Source organism: Siphateles boraxobius, unplaced genomic scaffold (assembly GCF_051911475.1).
Source record: "Siphateles boraxobius isolate OS27281-9 unplaced genomic scaffold, OSU_SipBor_1 22, whole genome shotgun sequence".
Lineage (NCBI taxonomy): Eukaryota > Metazoa > Chordata > Actinopteri > Cypriniformes > Leuciscidae > Siphateles > Siphateles boraxobius.
Genome location: NW_027508833.1, coordinates 40,203,735 through 40,220,166, shown reverse-complemented (window position 1 = coordinate 40,220,166; position 16,432 = coordinate 40,203,735). Strand labels below are relative to the sequence as shown.

The 16,432-nt window shown below is 42.2% G+C and overlaps 2 protein-coding genes across 2 annotated transcripts; both read right to left on the bottom strand.

The window, feature by feature from the left end:
* Positions 1-4,064, bottom strand: LOC143746665 (membrane-spanning 4-domains subfamily A member 12-like). The gene is made up of 6 exons (XM_077238621.1): positions 4,005-4,064; positions 2,372-2,488; positions 2,233-2,289; positions 1,214-1,303; positions 634-771; positions 1-100 (listed from the first exon to the last, which is right to left on the bottom strand). Exons 1-6 carry the CDS (start codon positions 4,062-4,064, stop codon positions 92-94), a joined length of 471 nt encoding a protein of 156 aa, XP_077094736.1. The 3' UTR covers positions 1-91.
* A 192-nt stretch (positions 4,065-4,256) lies between these two features.
* LOC143746434 (membrane-spanning 4-domains subfamily A member 4A-like) lies at positions 4,257-16,371 on the bottom strand. Its single transcript, XM_077238231.1, has 7 exons — positions 16,317-16,371; positions 15,822-16,004; positions 15,578-15,697; positions 15,427-15,483; positions 10,802-10,918; positions 4,875-5,012; positions 4,257-4,527 (listed from the first exon to the last, which is right to left on the bottom strand). The coding sequence occupies exons 2-6, from the start codon at positions 15,978-15,980 to the stop codon at positions 4,875-4,877; spliced, it is 591 nt and encodes a 196-aa protein (XP_077094346.1). The 5' UTR covers positions 15,981-16,004; positions 16,317-16,371; the 3' UTR covers positions 4,257-4,527.
* Positions 16,372-16,432: the final 61 nt, after the last annotated feature.

The following is a 16,432-nucleotide window of genomic DNA, read 5'->3' as shown; positions in this document are numbered from 1 at the left end:
TTTTACATTTTAAAAGCATATTCATCAGATGCAACAATATGAGATATTAATTCCTCTCAAACTTTGGCTGGTAGGATCTCCTCACTGTGGTTCAGTTTCCCTGGGAAGTAACAGATAAGATATGTTAGTACACAAGACACTCAGACTCGTTATCAGGTTTACTAACAAGAACCACACACCATATACATGTTTATAGGCTGTACTGTGATGAGTGGTGATGTGAAAAGCCCTGTGAACTTTTAAAAAGCACTGTCACCCGGCTGAAGTTTACAATGATTACTTATAGTTCCTATATTGTGTGCAGTTGTTGTTTTTAATTAGAAGTAAATTAGTTGCTTTCTATGTAGCATGGCTATTTCAACAATACAAGACTAAAATATTATTTTTTATAAAATGTAACATGTTATTGTAGTAGATTGTCCTAGTTTTAGACCAGTGAGTTAAAAGGCAGTTTACAATTGAACATATTCTGGTCACATTATATTTTTACTTTCCATTCTGATAGCTTTGTGTGTGACTTATTTCACCTAAATCTTAAACATATATATAAAAAAAAACTATTGTTTGTTGGATCAAACTGACTGCCATCCTGGTTATAATTAGCAATCACATCATTTCCACTAAATGGTTTACCTGGTTTAGTGCCACATTGACCTCTGTAGAGTGTGTGTTACTGGTGGCTTTGCAGGCAAATCCTGAGATAAAGATGGAGATGATGAACTGAGTAATGGAGAGCACCAGCATTACTCCAACGATCCCCAGATCATATCTCTAAAATATATTCATATAAAAGTAGATTACAAATAATATCCCATCAATTATATTGAGTGAGGTTCTAAAAGTTCATATTATACTACATATAAACAGTCATCATATGGCTTTTATCAATTGAAACAGTGCACAAGTCACATGGATTACTTTGTAATTTTTATGATACTTTTACTTTTATGTTTTGTGTCATTTAAAGCACAATTTCCAATCGTTAGTCATTATAACTCTATAGAAAAAACTGAAAAGCACAATCTTTATTAGTAAAAATGTGTTTCAATTAGTAAATTATGACAGTTGTCATTTTTGGGTGAACTATTCAATAAAAGTAAACAGCAATTAAAGAAAAACTAATTTAAACTGATCACATTAATATAGTATTGCACATTGTACATTTAGTACCGTCAAATAACAGAATTCAGAAGAACTATCATAGCAATATTACCATGTTTGATCCAATCTCTATGCACATCAGACCAATGGCTATCCCTGCAGTGATGGCACTGAACACATTCATTATGAGAGAGGCTTTCACCTACAGGGGAAAAGAAAGATGACATGTGAAAGCTGACAGTAATAGTAAAGGTGTACACTTATAACATGTCCTGAACTGCAGGTTTTAAATATGTAAATTGATAACGAGTCAGATCTCATTTTAGTCCATATTATTCTAATGGTAAAAATGTGTCATTGTTCTATAAGAAAGTTGAGATTAATGTGCAAGCTTCTGACTACTGTGGTAAAAGAGAGTTTTTTGGGGGGAATTTATGGTATTTTTAAAACTTATTTGCCTCAATTTGTAATTATTTATATGTATATACATTTTGACAGAATAGCAAAATTCACTTTATAGGAGATCTACATTTCTACATTTCTCAATTTTATTCAACTGTGGATGTGCTCAAACACCCCCCCCCCCCCCCAACACACACACCCGACACACACACACATATACACCCCCCCCCCCCCCACACACACACACACACACACCCTCACCCACACACACACACACACACACCACCCACCCCCGACACACACACACACACACACACTCACACACACACATACATATACATAAACACACTATATTCGTTTCCTATGTGGCGTCTATAGCTAAAACATTCTGTGTGACTTTTCTTTCTTCTTTTTTTTGTCACTCTAACATACAATCAGATACCATTTAATTTCATTCCATTTAAAAAAATGGTGAGAAGTGTGAGATAAATCATCAAGTTTAATGCCATTTAGATGCAGGGATCATTTTTGTTTTTTAAATATGATAGAAAACGTCATTTGGAGTTGCTACGGGTTTAAATGCTTTGCTGCTAACAGATGATGATCTGGACTGTTGATATATGTTTGACAGATTTTAATGATTTAATAATAGTAGTGTATGAATACATTAGAAACAATGTGGCAAAAGAAAAGTTATCACACACAGATTTCAGCACATTATGTACATACCACACACAGATGAAGTTTATTCTGCGCAGAAACAGACAGAGATCCAGCAATGATGAACTAAGAGAGAAACAAGACATTTCAGTTCATTCTGGAAACCAAAAAGAGAGGCTTTAAAGAAAAACCATTAAATGAAACTTACAATAATGGATCCCCAGTAGGTGATGCCACTGAAGACAGAGATAACTGGGTAATCGAAGGCGATAGTGCGTACGATACCCAATAAAAAAACGACCACTCCAATCATTATTTGGACAGTCTAGATAGGGCACAACACACACACACACACACACACACACACACACACACACACACACACACACACACACACACACACACACACACACACATAAATGATAAACAATAAATGAACAACTGTTTACACTAAGACTCACTAGTCATAAAATAAACTGTCAATCGATGCATAAAATATTTTACCTGAAATTAGATGTTGATGAGGATGTCTGATCGCGCTTATGGCGTATCTGTCTGTGTGTGTGTGTGTGTGTGTGTGTGTGTGTGTGGGTGGACTGTGAAGAACTGCTAAGGAGGAGCTTGCTTCATATGAGCTTGCTTTATACTTTTAAAGATTATGTTGATGCCCTTCCTGATAAAATTTACATATAAAATCTAAAAGATAGCAGAAATTATAGCCATTGATTGAGGACAAAAAATATCTGTGATTAAAAGCACCAACAGACGTGTCTCTGTTCAAAACACACAATAATCCTGTAGTTGGGCCTGATTTAGCAATAAAGGATGGAAAAAGGCCTTAAATGAACTATAAATTAAATCCTGATGGGGCTTTTTGCCGTTTTTATATGAGCAAATTTGAAATATTACCCATAAACAATGAGTGTAACATTAGGAACACTGCGCTACTACGGCATTAATACAAAAAGTGTGTTATCGACAAAGTGTTTCCATCCAATTGGTCTTTTACAGATAAAATTGTGCGTGCCGTCATCACTAAAAAAATGCTAAAAAATTAGTTTTGTTGTATTGCTAAAAAAATCTGGCCCTTTCAATACATAATTTCAATACATAATTTTGTGTATATATTGCAAATTATCTTGTATCTTTCGCATACCAAATGTTTGTAAAATGTTGAGTAATGAGACAATTGAAATTAGCCAGTTTACTGCTTACTATTTTCACATATAATATTATTAAATTAGGAAATATTAGGAAATATCAGAAGTTGACAGCTTGTCTGACAGGACTGAAACTGTTTTATATGATGAAGTCCATGGGTCCACAGCTCATTTGGTGTCCATAAAAAAGATTGGTTCAATGAAGTAATTACACTACACATAAAGCAACAATCTTTAACGTAAACTACTCTTGAACATGCAGACCAGACAGTCGTGGTTTGATGTGGCCGAGAACGCATATTCACATCATTCAAAGCAAAAAAAAGTTATTCATGCTGGTTTCACAGTTCAATTACATCAAATCGATCAAAAACATCATATCACATCTTTTTTTCCTTTTTTTTCTGAGACAGATGCAGCTGTGCATCTACGTAAATATTTGATTTGTGTATTCAACCTTTTTAAATGGTCTACGCTTAACTGATGCTGTCTTTATTCTCACATAACAATACTAAAGTTTGTTAAGAGCTTTTTGGATACAACCACTTTATTTTCCAAGACCAGATTCTGACCATGAAATCAAAACAGACTTGTGATTTTATGACATTAATTTTAATTTATTCAGTTGTTTATTTTGAAATTTATTTAATTGATAGAGAAGTCACATGTTTTCCATTCTACGTTTCTTTTTGTCAGTATTGGAAACTCAAACAGCTTAACTTCATTTGACAGACGCCCCATTTTTATGTTTGATAAGCTGCAGATTTTCAAGAGGCTATTTTTCTCATCCATTTGAAACAAAGCCTTATTATATAATACATAATAAAATTAGTTTTATTAACAAATTTTTTTTTACTTTGCTACATACACTACTTATTTATCATCAAGCAATTTTCAGAAATAGGTGCAGTTGTATGATTATACTTTTGTGTGTGTGTGTGGAGTCCAGTATATACTAATATACTAATTCAGAAACTTGGTTAACAAATAGAATATTTGGTCAAAAATGTAATGAAATTATATTACCAAACATTGGGCCTTGCCTCATGCAGAAGTATAATCGGGCATATTTTCCAATATGCATAATTATATAACAGTATATATAACATAAATACAACACTAGAAAAGGCATTTAAAAAAAACACACACATAAATTCCTCTCAAACTTTGTCTGGTAGGATCTCCTCACTGTGATTCAGTTTCCCTGGGAAGTAACAGGAAAGATATGTTAGTACACAAGACACTCAGACTCGTTATCAGGTTTAATTTTACTAACAAGAACCACACACCATACAGACTATTTTTATTGAAAAAGAGAAAAACAATAAAGCATGTTGTTATTTACTAATATTTCCTTTATCTATTTCATGATAAGCGATATTAAAGGCAGCTTACCATGAAACATTTACATTTTCATTTCAAACTTTTTCATTTTGCTAGCTTTACCTTTGTTTGTGGCTTATTTAGTGGATTTGCATAATTCTCTTAAACATAGACTTCAACACAAATAACTATTGTTTATTGGGATAAAACCACCAATAAATCATTTACCTAGTTTAGTGCCACATTGACTAGCGTAGAGTCTGTGTTACAGGTGGCTTTGCAGGCAAATGCTGAGATACAGATGGAGATGATGAACTGAGGAATGGTGAACACCAGCATTATTCCAACGATCCGCAAACTAAAATACTACAAAACATTCAACAAAATGTATTGAGAAGCAAGCATAGTTTGAGCTAATTATGAGAGTCCCACCAATCAGGATATATATTTAAGCAAAAAATAAAGCAATTAAGAATAAATTCTGTCATTATTCCAAACCTATATGCACCTTTCTTTCTTCTGTGAACAGGACACATTTTGAAGACTGTTTTACACGCATTTACAATAAATGGTAACTGAGGCATTCAAACTTAAAAAAAGAAAAGACTCAAACCAAAAGATTCCATCTGAAGTCATAGGTTCCCTATTGATACGGTTCACTTATATTGCATCAGTAGAAAATGGGAAAACTACTTTGCGCTCCTGCGCTTGCAAGTCGCTTTTCTGAGCCTGAGTGCAAGAAGCAATGGAGTCGTGGGGTTGGGCTCACGGGACTAAGTGAGGCTCATGCCGGTGATATCCCGCGTGACTCACTCTCCCTGCAGCTAGGGGATTCCCCAGTGCTCTGCTCCCGTGATAACCAGAACCCAGCCAATGCATTGGCAGCTTTAAATACAGAGGAGTGATCACATGCAGGACTCCGGCTCCTACCAGCCCAGGAGCCATGTGATGCTCGATGAATGATTTCCTGCAGCCGGGGTGCCATCAGTGAGCCCCCCACCATCAATCCACCCCAGTCGGTCATGATGAACGATAATGAGTGAAGATCAATTATATACCTAGAGATTGGCATGGGGTACTTCTACCTCTCAATGCAAATCAAACCAGCTATTAGGCTAACTGAAATAAAACCATGCCAATCTCTAGGTATGGTGAAGGGTATGTGATGATGTGGCGATATTTGTTTCTGTTCCACCACCCACCCGCCGGTCGGAGAGAGTGTCCCGACTGCCACAACCCCCACTCCCGCTAGGCCTCAGCAGCAGCCTCCATCAAGGCCTCAGTGTGGAGCCGGGTGAGGAACCAAGACTATTCCTCATTTTCAAAAAAAAGCAAATTCCTCTGTGCCACAAGAATGGCCACATCAGACTGGCGGTGTGCAACCCTATAAAGCCTTGCCACCTCTTGCATTGCCAGCCAGCAGCCTGGTGCGGTTTGAGAACCCGAGTACGCCTTCTCACGCACCCCCTGCCGAGCCATGGAAACGGGTAAGTGTTGCACCGCACACTCAGACCCACTTCGGGCCGCTATGCCTTCCAAGTCGAGTGGGTTCCCTCTTGGCTCTCAACGAAGGTGGTCGCATTTTCTCTCCCTCTCCCTCCACTTACCTCTCCTGCTTTGCTTCTCTCGTCACGTCTAGTCTACTGTCTTGTACTTTGAGAGACTCTCGCTACACTGCTCTCCAAAACCAAGACATTATGGATTTGATCAACTGGTCTCTGAACGCAATTGACACCATCTTCTGGACGAGAAGCTTGGGTTCGGGGGAACCTGACTGCCCTGCCGGAACATTCGCAGCTGGCTACACGATGGACGCGTGGGAGAGGTGGCGTGTGTCTGGCGGCTCTTTCTGTGGAGGACACTGAAGATATCTACCTATTCGGCACCATGATAACAGGTCTTCTGCTGATTGGATTAGGCATTGCCCTGGTTTATCGAGGAACTAAGCAGACGGTGACAGCTGTCAAAAGCCCTGCATGGCTGCCCGTGATGATTGAAGCGGTGGGCAGAGCTGTCAGCACTCAGACTGGGTCTATGAACCACAATATGGATAACATCATGGAGAAGCTCACAGCTTTGCAAAGGCAAATGGATCGTTTCAGAGATCAAATTGGACCAGGAGAATAGCCTGTATAAATTGAATGCGGCTACTCGCCCCAAGACCAAACAATCCCAATCTTATCTGTTTCGGCACCCCTCTACCAGCACTGGCCTTGGCCAAGGCCGCTGCTGAAACAACAACTCTCCCGGAAGAGCAGTGCAGTGAGCCGCTCTTGCATTCCTTCCCCGACTCCTCAGACACCTGGTGATTGTTGACTCTGCCTGGGACATGATCAAGGTTGTCTCCATGGCAACTTGCTGTGTATCGCTATGACAATCCTGCGGACTGAGGCTCCTAGATTATGGTGCTGGCTTAGCGACTCTCTCCAGGCCTACACACACATGAACTTACACATACACAGATATGCACCTGCCCCACACCCCATCCCCCGCCTTCGCCGCTTCGTACCCCCAGTCTGACAGGCGGTTCTGTGACCAGCACCATAATGGCTGCAGGACCGGAAGGCTGCTTGCCTGGGCTGGACTACCTCCATCCCCCACTCCCAACCGTGTTGCAATGTCTTGTTCATGTTGTAGAGTGTACTGTTTATGTGCTAATGTTGCTGAGGTGTTTTTTCCTGTTCCCAGACTGTTCTCCTTACAGGAGCATAGTCTGGGGGTTGCCTTTTTTCTCCTCACCTCTCCTTATGTCATGCTGTATTTTTCTCAACTTGGCACTTATTATAGCAGCCTCAGTAACACCTTATTACCAAAGCAAATTCCTTGTATGTGCACAACACTACTTGGCAATAAAGTTGATTCTGATTCTGATTCTGAGTGATCCCCTGGTTCATCTCTGGGATCCTGGCTAGCGCTTCCCAGCCCGTCCAGCTGGCTCATCCATACCATCAGTCTCAGCTATGCGATTCAGTTCGCCTGGCGCCCAAGTTCAGGGGCGTTCACTTCAACTCTGTGTTGAACGAACGGCCCCTTTTCTGCGTGCGGAGATCACAGTACTACTGGCGAAGAACGCGATAGAGCCGATCTCTCCAGCTGATATAAAAGCAGGTGTCTATAGCCCGTATTTCTTTGTACCCAAGAAAGGCGGTGGGTTACGTCCGATCTTGGACCTGCAAACCTTAAGTCGGCCTTGCACAGGCTTCCATTCAAGATGCTAATGCAGAAACATGTCTGAATGCATCCATCCCCAAGATTGGTTTGCAGCAATTGACCTGAAGGACGTGTAATTTCATGTCTCGATCATCCTGCGACACAGGCCGTTCCTGCTTTTTTTTGTTTGAGGGTTGAGCATATCAGCAGAGAGTCATACCCTTCGGGCTGTCCCTGTCACCTCCTGTCTCTACGAAGGTCGCAGAGGCAGCCATTGGTCGCATAAGAGAGCGTGGTGTTCGCATCCTCAACTATCTCCACGACTGGCTGATACTAGCTCAGTCTCGGGAGCAGTTGTAGCGAACACAGGGACATGGTGCTCAGTCACCTCAGCCATTTGAGACTTTGGGTCAACTGGGAAAAGAGCAAACTGCAGAGGATCCCCCGTGTAGAGGTTCTCTTTTCTCGGTATGGAGCTGGACTCGGTCAACCAGACGGCATGCCTCACAGAGGAACTTGTCCGGTCAGTGTTGAACTGCTTGAATACACTCAAGAGCAGAAAGTGGCCACTGAAACTTTTTCAGAGGCTCATAGGGCATATGGCATCCACATAAAGAGGGTAACGCCACTGGGTTTGCTTCATATGAGGCTGCTTCAGTACTGCCCGGAGGAGGCAGACCCAGCCCTGGCTTTTCTCTGTACCGTTCGTGCTCTGCACCTATACGTGGACAGAATGCAAGGCCTCAGGACCTCAGACCAGCTATTCGTCTATTACGGAGGCCAGCAGAAGGGTAAGGCTGTCTCCAAGCAGAGTTTGGCCCACTGGATAGTGGATGCCATGATCTTGTTGTACCAATCCCAAAATCTACCGTTCACCTCAGGTTGCGAGGCCACTCCACTACATCCACACGTTCACTAGGATTTATAGCCTTCATGTCGAGCAGGTTGCCTCCCATGTGCTTGCTTCCAATAGCCAGTCAACACCATAGGCCCCACTCGAAGTGTCGAATTATTGTGCCATTCCCCTCCTATGGACCAGTCATTCTATGTGTTGTACTGCCCTAACCCCCAGTCCATATGTGTGACTTCCACATGATACCTCCCTATGGGCAGAATCGGGCTTCCGCAGCGTTCCCTTTCCACTGAAAGGGCATGCTTTCCTAGTGTTATCTAATTCTGTCTGAATGGGTCATGCGGAACAGCAGTTAAGACTTCGCTGGCCTAAGCCCCGTCCCATCTCCCGCCCCAAGGCACCCCAAGGATCAGGAGGCTTGCGCTGGGCACTGGAAGGTGGCAGCAATACGTCAAACATGACCGACTGAAAGGGAACGTCTCGGTTACGTATGTAAACCGCATTCCTTGAAGGAAGGAACAGAGATGTACAGCTCAGAATAACCCGCGAGAACCACTCTAAATTTTTCCTCCATGACTTCGATTACTCGAGAGTAGATGTTAAAAACTTCATGCTACTTTGTACTCGGCTTTCGCAAATATAAGCACCAACTAAGATGTAGCTTTACAGTAACCTATGCTTCTCCATCCATTTACGCTTCTTTACATATGGTGATGTGAATCTCCTTCTGTCTGGTGTTAATAGCTGCAGTATATTTTGCACGTCAGCACACACAACGGCTGCAACCACAGTGCGGTCCCCCCAAGACAACCGTCTGGATTGAGCTGAGTAGGGGACATCTCTAGAACGTAAATAACTGTAATTACTATGGAAACTATACAAATAAACCAACAGATTCTTCAAGTTTTTCAAGAGTTCTTCGAACCGTACCGTGGCGGCCTGTACACAGGCAGTCTCTGAGGAACCGGGTTGTGGAGTGTGCCACAAATCCTCGACAACCCACTTCCACTGGATAAACCCGGACTCTCCATCCTCGCTGTTCTGCTACAGTGGCCAGCTGAGCATACCGCAGTTTCTTCCTCTCATATGCCTCATCTACAGCATCCTCCCATGGCACTGTTAACTCTATCAGTTGAACAATGCGTGCTGATCCAGACCACAAAACAATATCTGGTCGGAGGTTAGTGGTGGCAATCTCAGGTGGAAAAATAAGCCGTTGATCAAGTTCAGCCAGCTTTTTCCAGTCCCTAGCAGCTTCCAGTTGTCCTGGGCGAGAATTGGTTTTAACACCTTTTCTTGGTGGTTGCTCGCCTGGGCGGAGGAATATTGTCTTCTGTGTGTAATGTTTTGCTAGAACAGGTGGCAACTTATTGGTCATGTTACGCTTGTCTTCCAATGCTAAAGCCAAACATCGGAGTACTTGGTCATGGCGCCAAGTAAACCTACCTTGGCTAAGAGCCACCTTACATCCTGTCAAAATGTGCCTTAATGTGGCAGGTGATGAACACAAAGGACAAGAGGGATCCTCTCCTACCCAGAGGTTTAGGTTCTGTGCTGATGGGAGAACATCATATGTTGACCTGATAAGGAAACTGATCCTACACTCTTCCATTGACCAAAGGTCTTGCCAGCCCATCTTGCGTTGTTCCACACTCTCCCATCTCATCCACTCTCCCTGCTTGGCCTGGGAAATGGCCTTTATACACCTCATCCTCTCCTCCTGCCTTCGCACCTCGTTGACTACCAGCTTCCTACATCATTTCAGTATAAACGTTCCGAGCAAATGTAAACTTTCGTCACCACAACAGGAAGGCCCACCTCTCCGTTCATTCGATTGGACAGTGGAAAAAAAAACGTAATGACATCGAGTTGAGTTTTTTTCAACTTCAGGCGGTCAGAGCGCTCCTACAAAAACTGAGGCACAGCAGACAGCTAAAATGCCAGGTGCCCGGGATGCATAAACAGTGCACAAAACTCTCACTGCCAATAGGTAACAATTAAAAAAAGGTGCTCTGTCTGATCAGGGCCTAAGGAAGAAAAAAGTCACACTAGCGTATGACAGTGAGTAAATGGTGACAGAATTTTAAACAAAAAACGAATTAAAAACAAATGAAACACATTACACATGAATACAAAATATGAACTGTAATACCTCAGCATATAAACTTGGATCCATCATTGATATTACTCCTAATTGTATGGACATCAGAAGAATGGCGAGTACTGCAGTTATGGCACTGAACACATTCATTCCAAGAGAGGCTTTGACCTATACAAAGACAGAATGTACAAGTTTCAGACACTGAGGGGGTATACAGATTTTACTCAAACAACAGATCGTTAAAAAGGCTTGCAGAAACTCACAATTACTTTTAAGTAGGTAGGGTGTTACGTCCCAGGGAGTTCTAATATCATTTGTTGTGAGAGACTGCTTGTGTTCCCTGTGTTGGGATTTATGTTTCTCTCCCTCATTCTCTCATTTAGGTTAATTGCCATCAGCTGCAACTTGTGAGTATGCCTGAGACCTGTGTGTGTGTGTGTGTGTGTGTGTGTGTGTTTGTGTGTGTGTGTGTGTGTGTGTGTGTGTGTGTGTGTGTGTGTGTGTGTGTGTGTGTGTGTGTGTGTGTGTGTGTGTGTGTGTGTGTGTGTGTGTGTGTGTGTGTGTGTGTGTGTGTGTGTGTGTGTGTGTGTGTGTGGCCTATAACTTTGAGTTAGGAGTGGCACCTTTACTTATTAATTGTGTGCCAGTAAAGGTTTCTTAGTTCCCTTTCGAGGGAACTCGCGATGCGTCGATGGTGCTTTGGGAACGCCCCTGCGTGAATGCGTCTGAAGCACTTATGTCAACTAGTCCAACGGCGAGAGTGAGCGTCACGGGCGGGTGACGTCACGACCAGGAAAGGATAAAAGCACATCCGGTTTAGAACCGCGCTAGCTTCTGTGCCTTCAGCAAGCGCTCTATGTGAATCTGTCTCTGTTTATTTATTGTTGTTTGTCTTCAGGCATATATATTTATAAATTAGACAGGAGTATGGCAAGCAAACAGCTTTGGGTCGTGTGTTTGTCCCTGCCCTCGCTTCATTACGAGTGGGGACACACGCGATTCATGTGTTGTTTGTTTGGGAGTGGAGCATGCACGGTCCGCTCTAGTTAATTGGGGCTGACCGTGTTCATTTATAAATTCCCGACATGTAACATATGCACTATCGAGAGTTTTAGCTCTGCTCTTGTTGGCTTTCTTCTCGAGGGAAGAAAGTTAATAAAGATTATTTGGCTCGGATCTCGCGTTTGCCGAGGCAGCGCGCAGATTACAGGGCTGTTTAAGAGTCGTGGCTCGGATCTTACGTTCGCCGAGGCAGCGCGTAGATTACGGGTTTGCAATAAGAATCTATTGGCTCAGATATTGCACTTTGCCAAGGCAAGCATTGTAGATTATGGGTCTGCATCTCTACAATAAGAATCTATGGCTCAGATTTCGCGCTTGCCAAGGCAGGGCATAGATTATGGGTCTGCATATCTGCAATAATTAATGGCTCTTCTCACATTTGCCGAGGCAACGTGTAGATAATGGTCCGCAATGTATAATATGCGTAGGGAACTGAGCAGACGTGAATTTCCCTTTCTCTCGTTCTCTTATTATTGTGTGCAAACTAATTTTGGATTCTTTATTGTTTGAGACTGTCTATATTAATACACTATATTCAGCCTTCCAACTAGACCGTTTCTACTTGTCTTGTTGATATTTGGCTGCATTTAATTTTTGAGAAAATTAAATATGTACTCATCTAATCATTGAGGAGTTAAATGTCTGTATTAATATACTATTCAGCTTTTCATCCAGACTGTGTTTATGTGTCCAATTCAATTCAGGTTTATTGTCATTGTCGTCCAGAGAACAGCAACGATATTGTGTTCGGAGCATACCACTACCGTACATGGTGTATTAAAGTGCACTAACAAATAAATGATAAATACTAAATACCCCCTGTGTAAACATGGCACATCAACAGTATATAGTTGTTAAGACACAGAACCAGTGACATTCACTCTTGAGTTGGATACGGATGTAGTTAATGCAACAATGCAAAGTCCAGTTCACAGTTATTACACAATGAGGTATGGTTTACTGTCCATGGGAGGGAGGGCGTGAGGATAGGGGGGAAAGGGCATCATTAAGCAGCCTCACTGCGTAAGGGTACAGGCTGTTAGCCAGTCTGGCTTTACTGGCACCAATAGACCTGTACCTTCTCCCTGAGGGCAGAAGGTGGAACAGATGATGGGCCGGGTTATGCCGGTCCCGCAGGATGCTATGCACTCTCTTCAGCCAGCGGGTATCATAGATGGTACCAATCTCTGGGAGAGATGGCACAGTTGTAAAAGTTGACCATCAGCTGTTTTGGTTTCGGTTGATATTTGGCTGCATTTATTTTTTGAGAAAATTTAATATGTACTCATCTGATCTTTGAGGAGTCATTTAATTCTGAGGAAATAAATGGGGAAATGTTCCCAAGTTCCCAAGTTCCCAAGGGGAAATGGATAACACCTCATTATATGGTGCCAATCTCCCTTCGGTGCCCTCCAGCGAGTTCTAGTCTCAGTGTCTGACACGCAGAAGGGGCATTTAAGAGGGGTCAGTTCGGTTATTTCCTGCCGGTCATCCATTTCAGGACACCGGATTGGCTTCTCAAGCTATACTAGAGACCAGTCTCGAGAGGCTGGTTCCTTTAGTAGTCTCAGCCGAGTCTTCTTGGGATAAGACATATCTGAGGACAGTCTTTATCTCCAAGAAGGCTTTGACTAAGAAGAAGTCCTGACGCTGAGGCTATCAGGCTTCTGAGGGTGGCCCCTCCGGGGAGAGAAGGGTTTGAGAATCCTTGTCTCCTCGGCGCCCTCTGGGGGGCGACTCTCTGAGGAGGGTCGCAGTGCTGCCAGTTTGGTTTTCCGTGCCGGTTCGCCGTTTCAGGGTACCGAGGTGTCAGCATCCCCAAACGATCCTCCGAGGAGGGTCATAGAACAGTCAGTTCGGTTGTTCCCTGCCGGTTCGCCGTTACAGGGCACAGAAGTGGCTGTTCGACCAGTACCAGAGGCCAGTCTCGAGAGACTGGTTCCCTTAGTAGATTTTCTGGCAGCGTGGAAGCTACTGCCAAATATATCTCGTTGGGGCCTGCTCACTATAGAAAAGGGTTACAGAATTCAGTTCGGTTGTCAGCCAGACATATTTCTCGGGGTCCTCCTGACTGGTGTGGAGCGGTGTACACCTCAGTATGCCCGCCCCACCTCGGTGCCCTCAGGAGGCCTTTCTGCCAACCCCGCCACCCTTGGTGCCTCGGGGCGCAGCGGTTTCCAGCGAGAACATGGCTCAGCATCACCAAGACGCTGTGTCAAACCCGCACTCTATGAAGTGGGTTCAAAAACAGTCAGTTTGGTTGTTTCCTGCCAGTATGCTTCAGGTCACCGAAGTGACTGTTTCAATTACACCAGAGGCCAGTCTCGAGAGACTGGTACCCTTAGTAGATTATCTGGCAGAATGGAAGAATCTGCCAATATATCTCAGTGTGTCCTGGACATAGAGTAAGGCTACATATTCCAGTTTGGTTCTCGTCAGCCACGCTACAACGGGGTGTTGCTCACGTTAGTGCATCCCGAGCAGGCTCTGGTAATGGAGCAAGAATTGAAGACTCTGTTAGCTGAGGAAGCTATAGAGCAGGTGTATTCACCCGACAGAGAATCGGGTTTTTACAGCCGTTACTTCATTGTTCCGAAAAAGGATGGGAGGTTGCGTCCTATATTAGATCTCAGTTGAATCGTGCAGTCAAGAAATTCAAGTTCAAAATGCTGACATTCAAACAGATCGTGACTCAAATCAGATCCGAGGACTGGTTTGTCACGATAGATCTAAAAGACGCATACTTCCATGTCTCCATCCTCCCTCAGCACAGGGAGCTCCTGAGGTTTTCTTTCTGGGGCAAACAATACCAATATCGGGTACTCCCATTCGGTCTAGCTCTATCACCCCGCACGTTCAGGACTTGTAACTCAAGTTCCCTGAGTAGGGAACGAGATGATGCGTCACTTTGCCATACTTCCTACATCCCTGTGATCGACTTGCTTTGGCCTTTTTCGAAGCTAGCGCGGATCTAAACCGGATGTGCTTTTATCCTTTCCTGGTCGTGACGTCACCCGCCCGTGACGCTCACTCTCGCCGTTGGACTAGTTGACATAAGTGCTTCAGACGCATTCACGCAGGGGCGTTCCCAAAGCGTCATCGACGCATTGTCTTGTCCCTACTCAGGGAACTAGGGTTACAGTCGTAACCTGAGATGTTTTGCTCATCAGTTTATACTTTTGTGGGTAACTAAAACATATGGTGTCATGCAGTATTAACTTCATTTTCAGTTTTAACTTTACTTGTGGGTAATCAAAAGGCATTGTATCACTTACAAAAAAAAATCTAGAAAATTCAATTTCCTGTATTTAATCATACTGGACCTCAAAAAGAAAAACACATGAAATGTATATCCAACACGTGAAAATTGTGACACAGTGTCTCTTATATAACTGTTTATTAATTTTCTAAATCAAATTTACTTATAATTTACATTATATATATATATATATATATATATTCAGTTACAAATATTGATCACAAGTCCAGTTTTCTTGTCCTTTTACAGTCTAAAGCTATAATGTGCTAATCTTTGCTAGTAGATGAAATCTTAATTTAGGCCTACATTAGAAATATTTTGACAAATAACAAGTTATTAAGTGATATGTACATACCACAGAAGGATGAAGTTTATCCTGCCCAGCAAAAGACAGAGATCCAGCAATGATGAACTGAGAAAGAAACAAGACATTTCACAGTTCATTCTGGAAATTAAAAAGCAAAAAATGAAAAAGCAAAAAATGAAAAACATTAACTGGAACTCACAATGCAAGATCCCCAGTAGGTGATGCCACTATAGACGAGGATCGCAGGGTAATTGTAGTCATTGATGGTGAGTAGAACACCAAGAAAGAAGACCACCACTCCAATCATTACCTGGACAGTCTAAGGGCAGATATAGGTCAGGTTTTTCATTCATTATGCCATAACATACATGTGTGAATGAATGCAGTGATCTAGAATTCCTAAATTATGTATTATTATAATTTACGTGGTATTAATACATTACCCCCAATGCCTTAGGTTGCAATTTCAAAAATCCTTTAAGAACTGCATTTTGATGTTTTCCTTCAGTCTCCTGTCCATCAACAAAAATAATGTTTTCTTGTGTAACCTCTAATCTGATGACTTTAACTTTGTCTGTTGAGATGACCTCGCCGGTTTCCATTTTAGGAGAAGTTCTGGATTTCACCTGTAATCAGCATGTTCATATCACTCTTGTTCAAGTTCAATAAGAAATGTGAACAAAGTACTTTAGGAGTACTAGGAGAAATGACAACTATTTAAAGATAACAAAAATATCTGTACTTCTCATAGCTAAATACCTTTTTTACAAGGATGCCTGTGTCCAAACAAATCACAAAACATTTAAAAGCAGTTTTTGGTACCAGACAATAAATGAGCAACAACTTACACAAAAACAAACACTGGCGTGGAAGTTGTTTTCATTATTGTGTCAAAAAATAAAATCTAAAAAATAAAATAAACCGATTAATGGTTTTACCTGAAATGAGATTTGTTGATGTCTAGTAGCTCTTTTGATGAATATTTGTGTGTGGACTCTGAAGAACAGAGAAGGAGGGACTTGCTTTAAATATAGAAAGGCTGCTTTCCTCTTAA

Bases quoted from the DNA above. Each gene is read 5' to 3' on its own strand.
- LOC143746665 (XM_077238621.1), bottom strand. From the start codon at position 4,064: ATGGGGCGTCTGTCAAATGAAGTTAAGCTGTTTGAGTTTCCAATACTG. The intron at 2,489-4,004 runs GTAGAATGGAAA...TGCCCTATCTAG, and splicing joins CAATACTGACAAAAAGAAAC to ACTGTCCAAATAATGATTGG. The intron at 772-1,213 runs GTAATATTGCTA...AATATATTTTAG, and splicing joins TAGAGATTGGATCAAACATG to AGATATGATCTGGGGATCGT.
- LOC143746434 (XM_077238231.1), bottom strand. From the start codon at position 15,980: ATGGAAACCGGCGAGGTCATCTCAACAGACAAAGTTAAAGTCATCAGA. The intron at 15,698-15,821 runs GTAATGTATTAA...ATCTGCCCTTAG, and splicing joins TGCAACCTAAGGCATTGGGG to ACTGTCCAGGTAATGATTGG. The intron at 5,013-10,801 runs GTATTACAGTTC...AATGTTTTGTAG, and splicing joins ATCCAAGTTTATATGCTGAG to TATTTTAGTTTGCGGATCGT.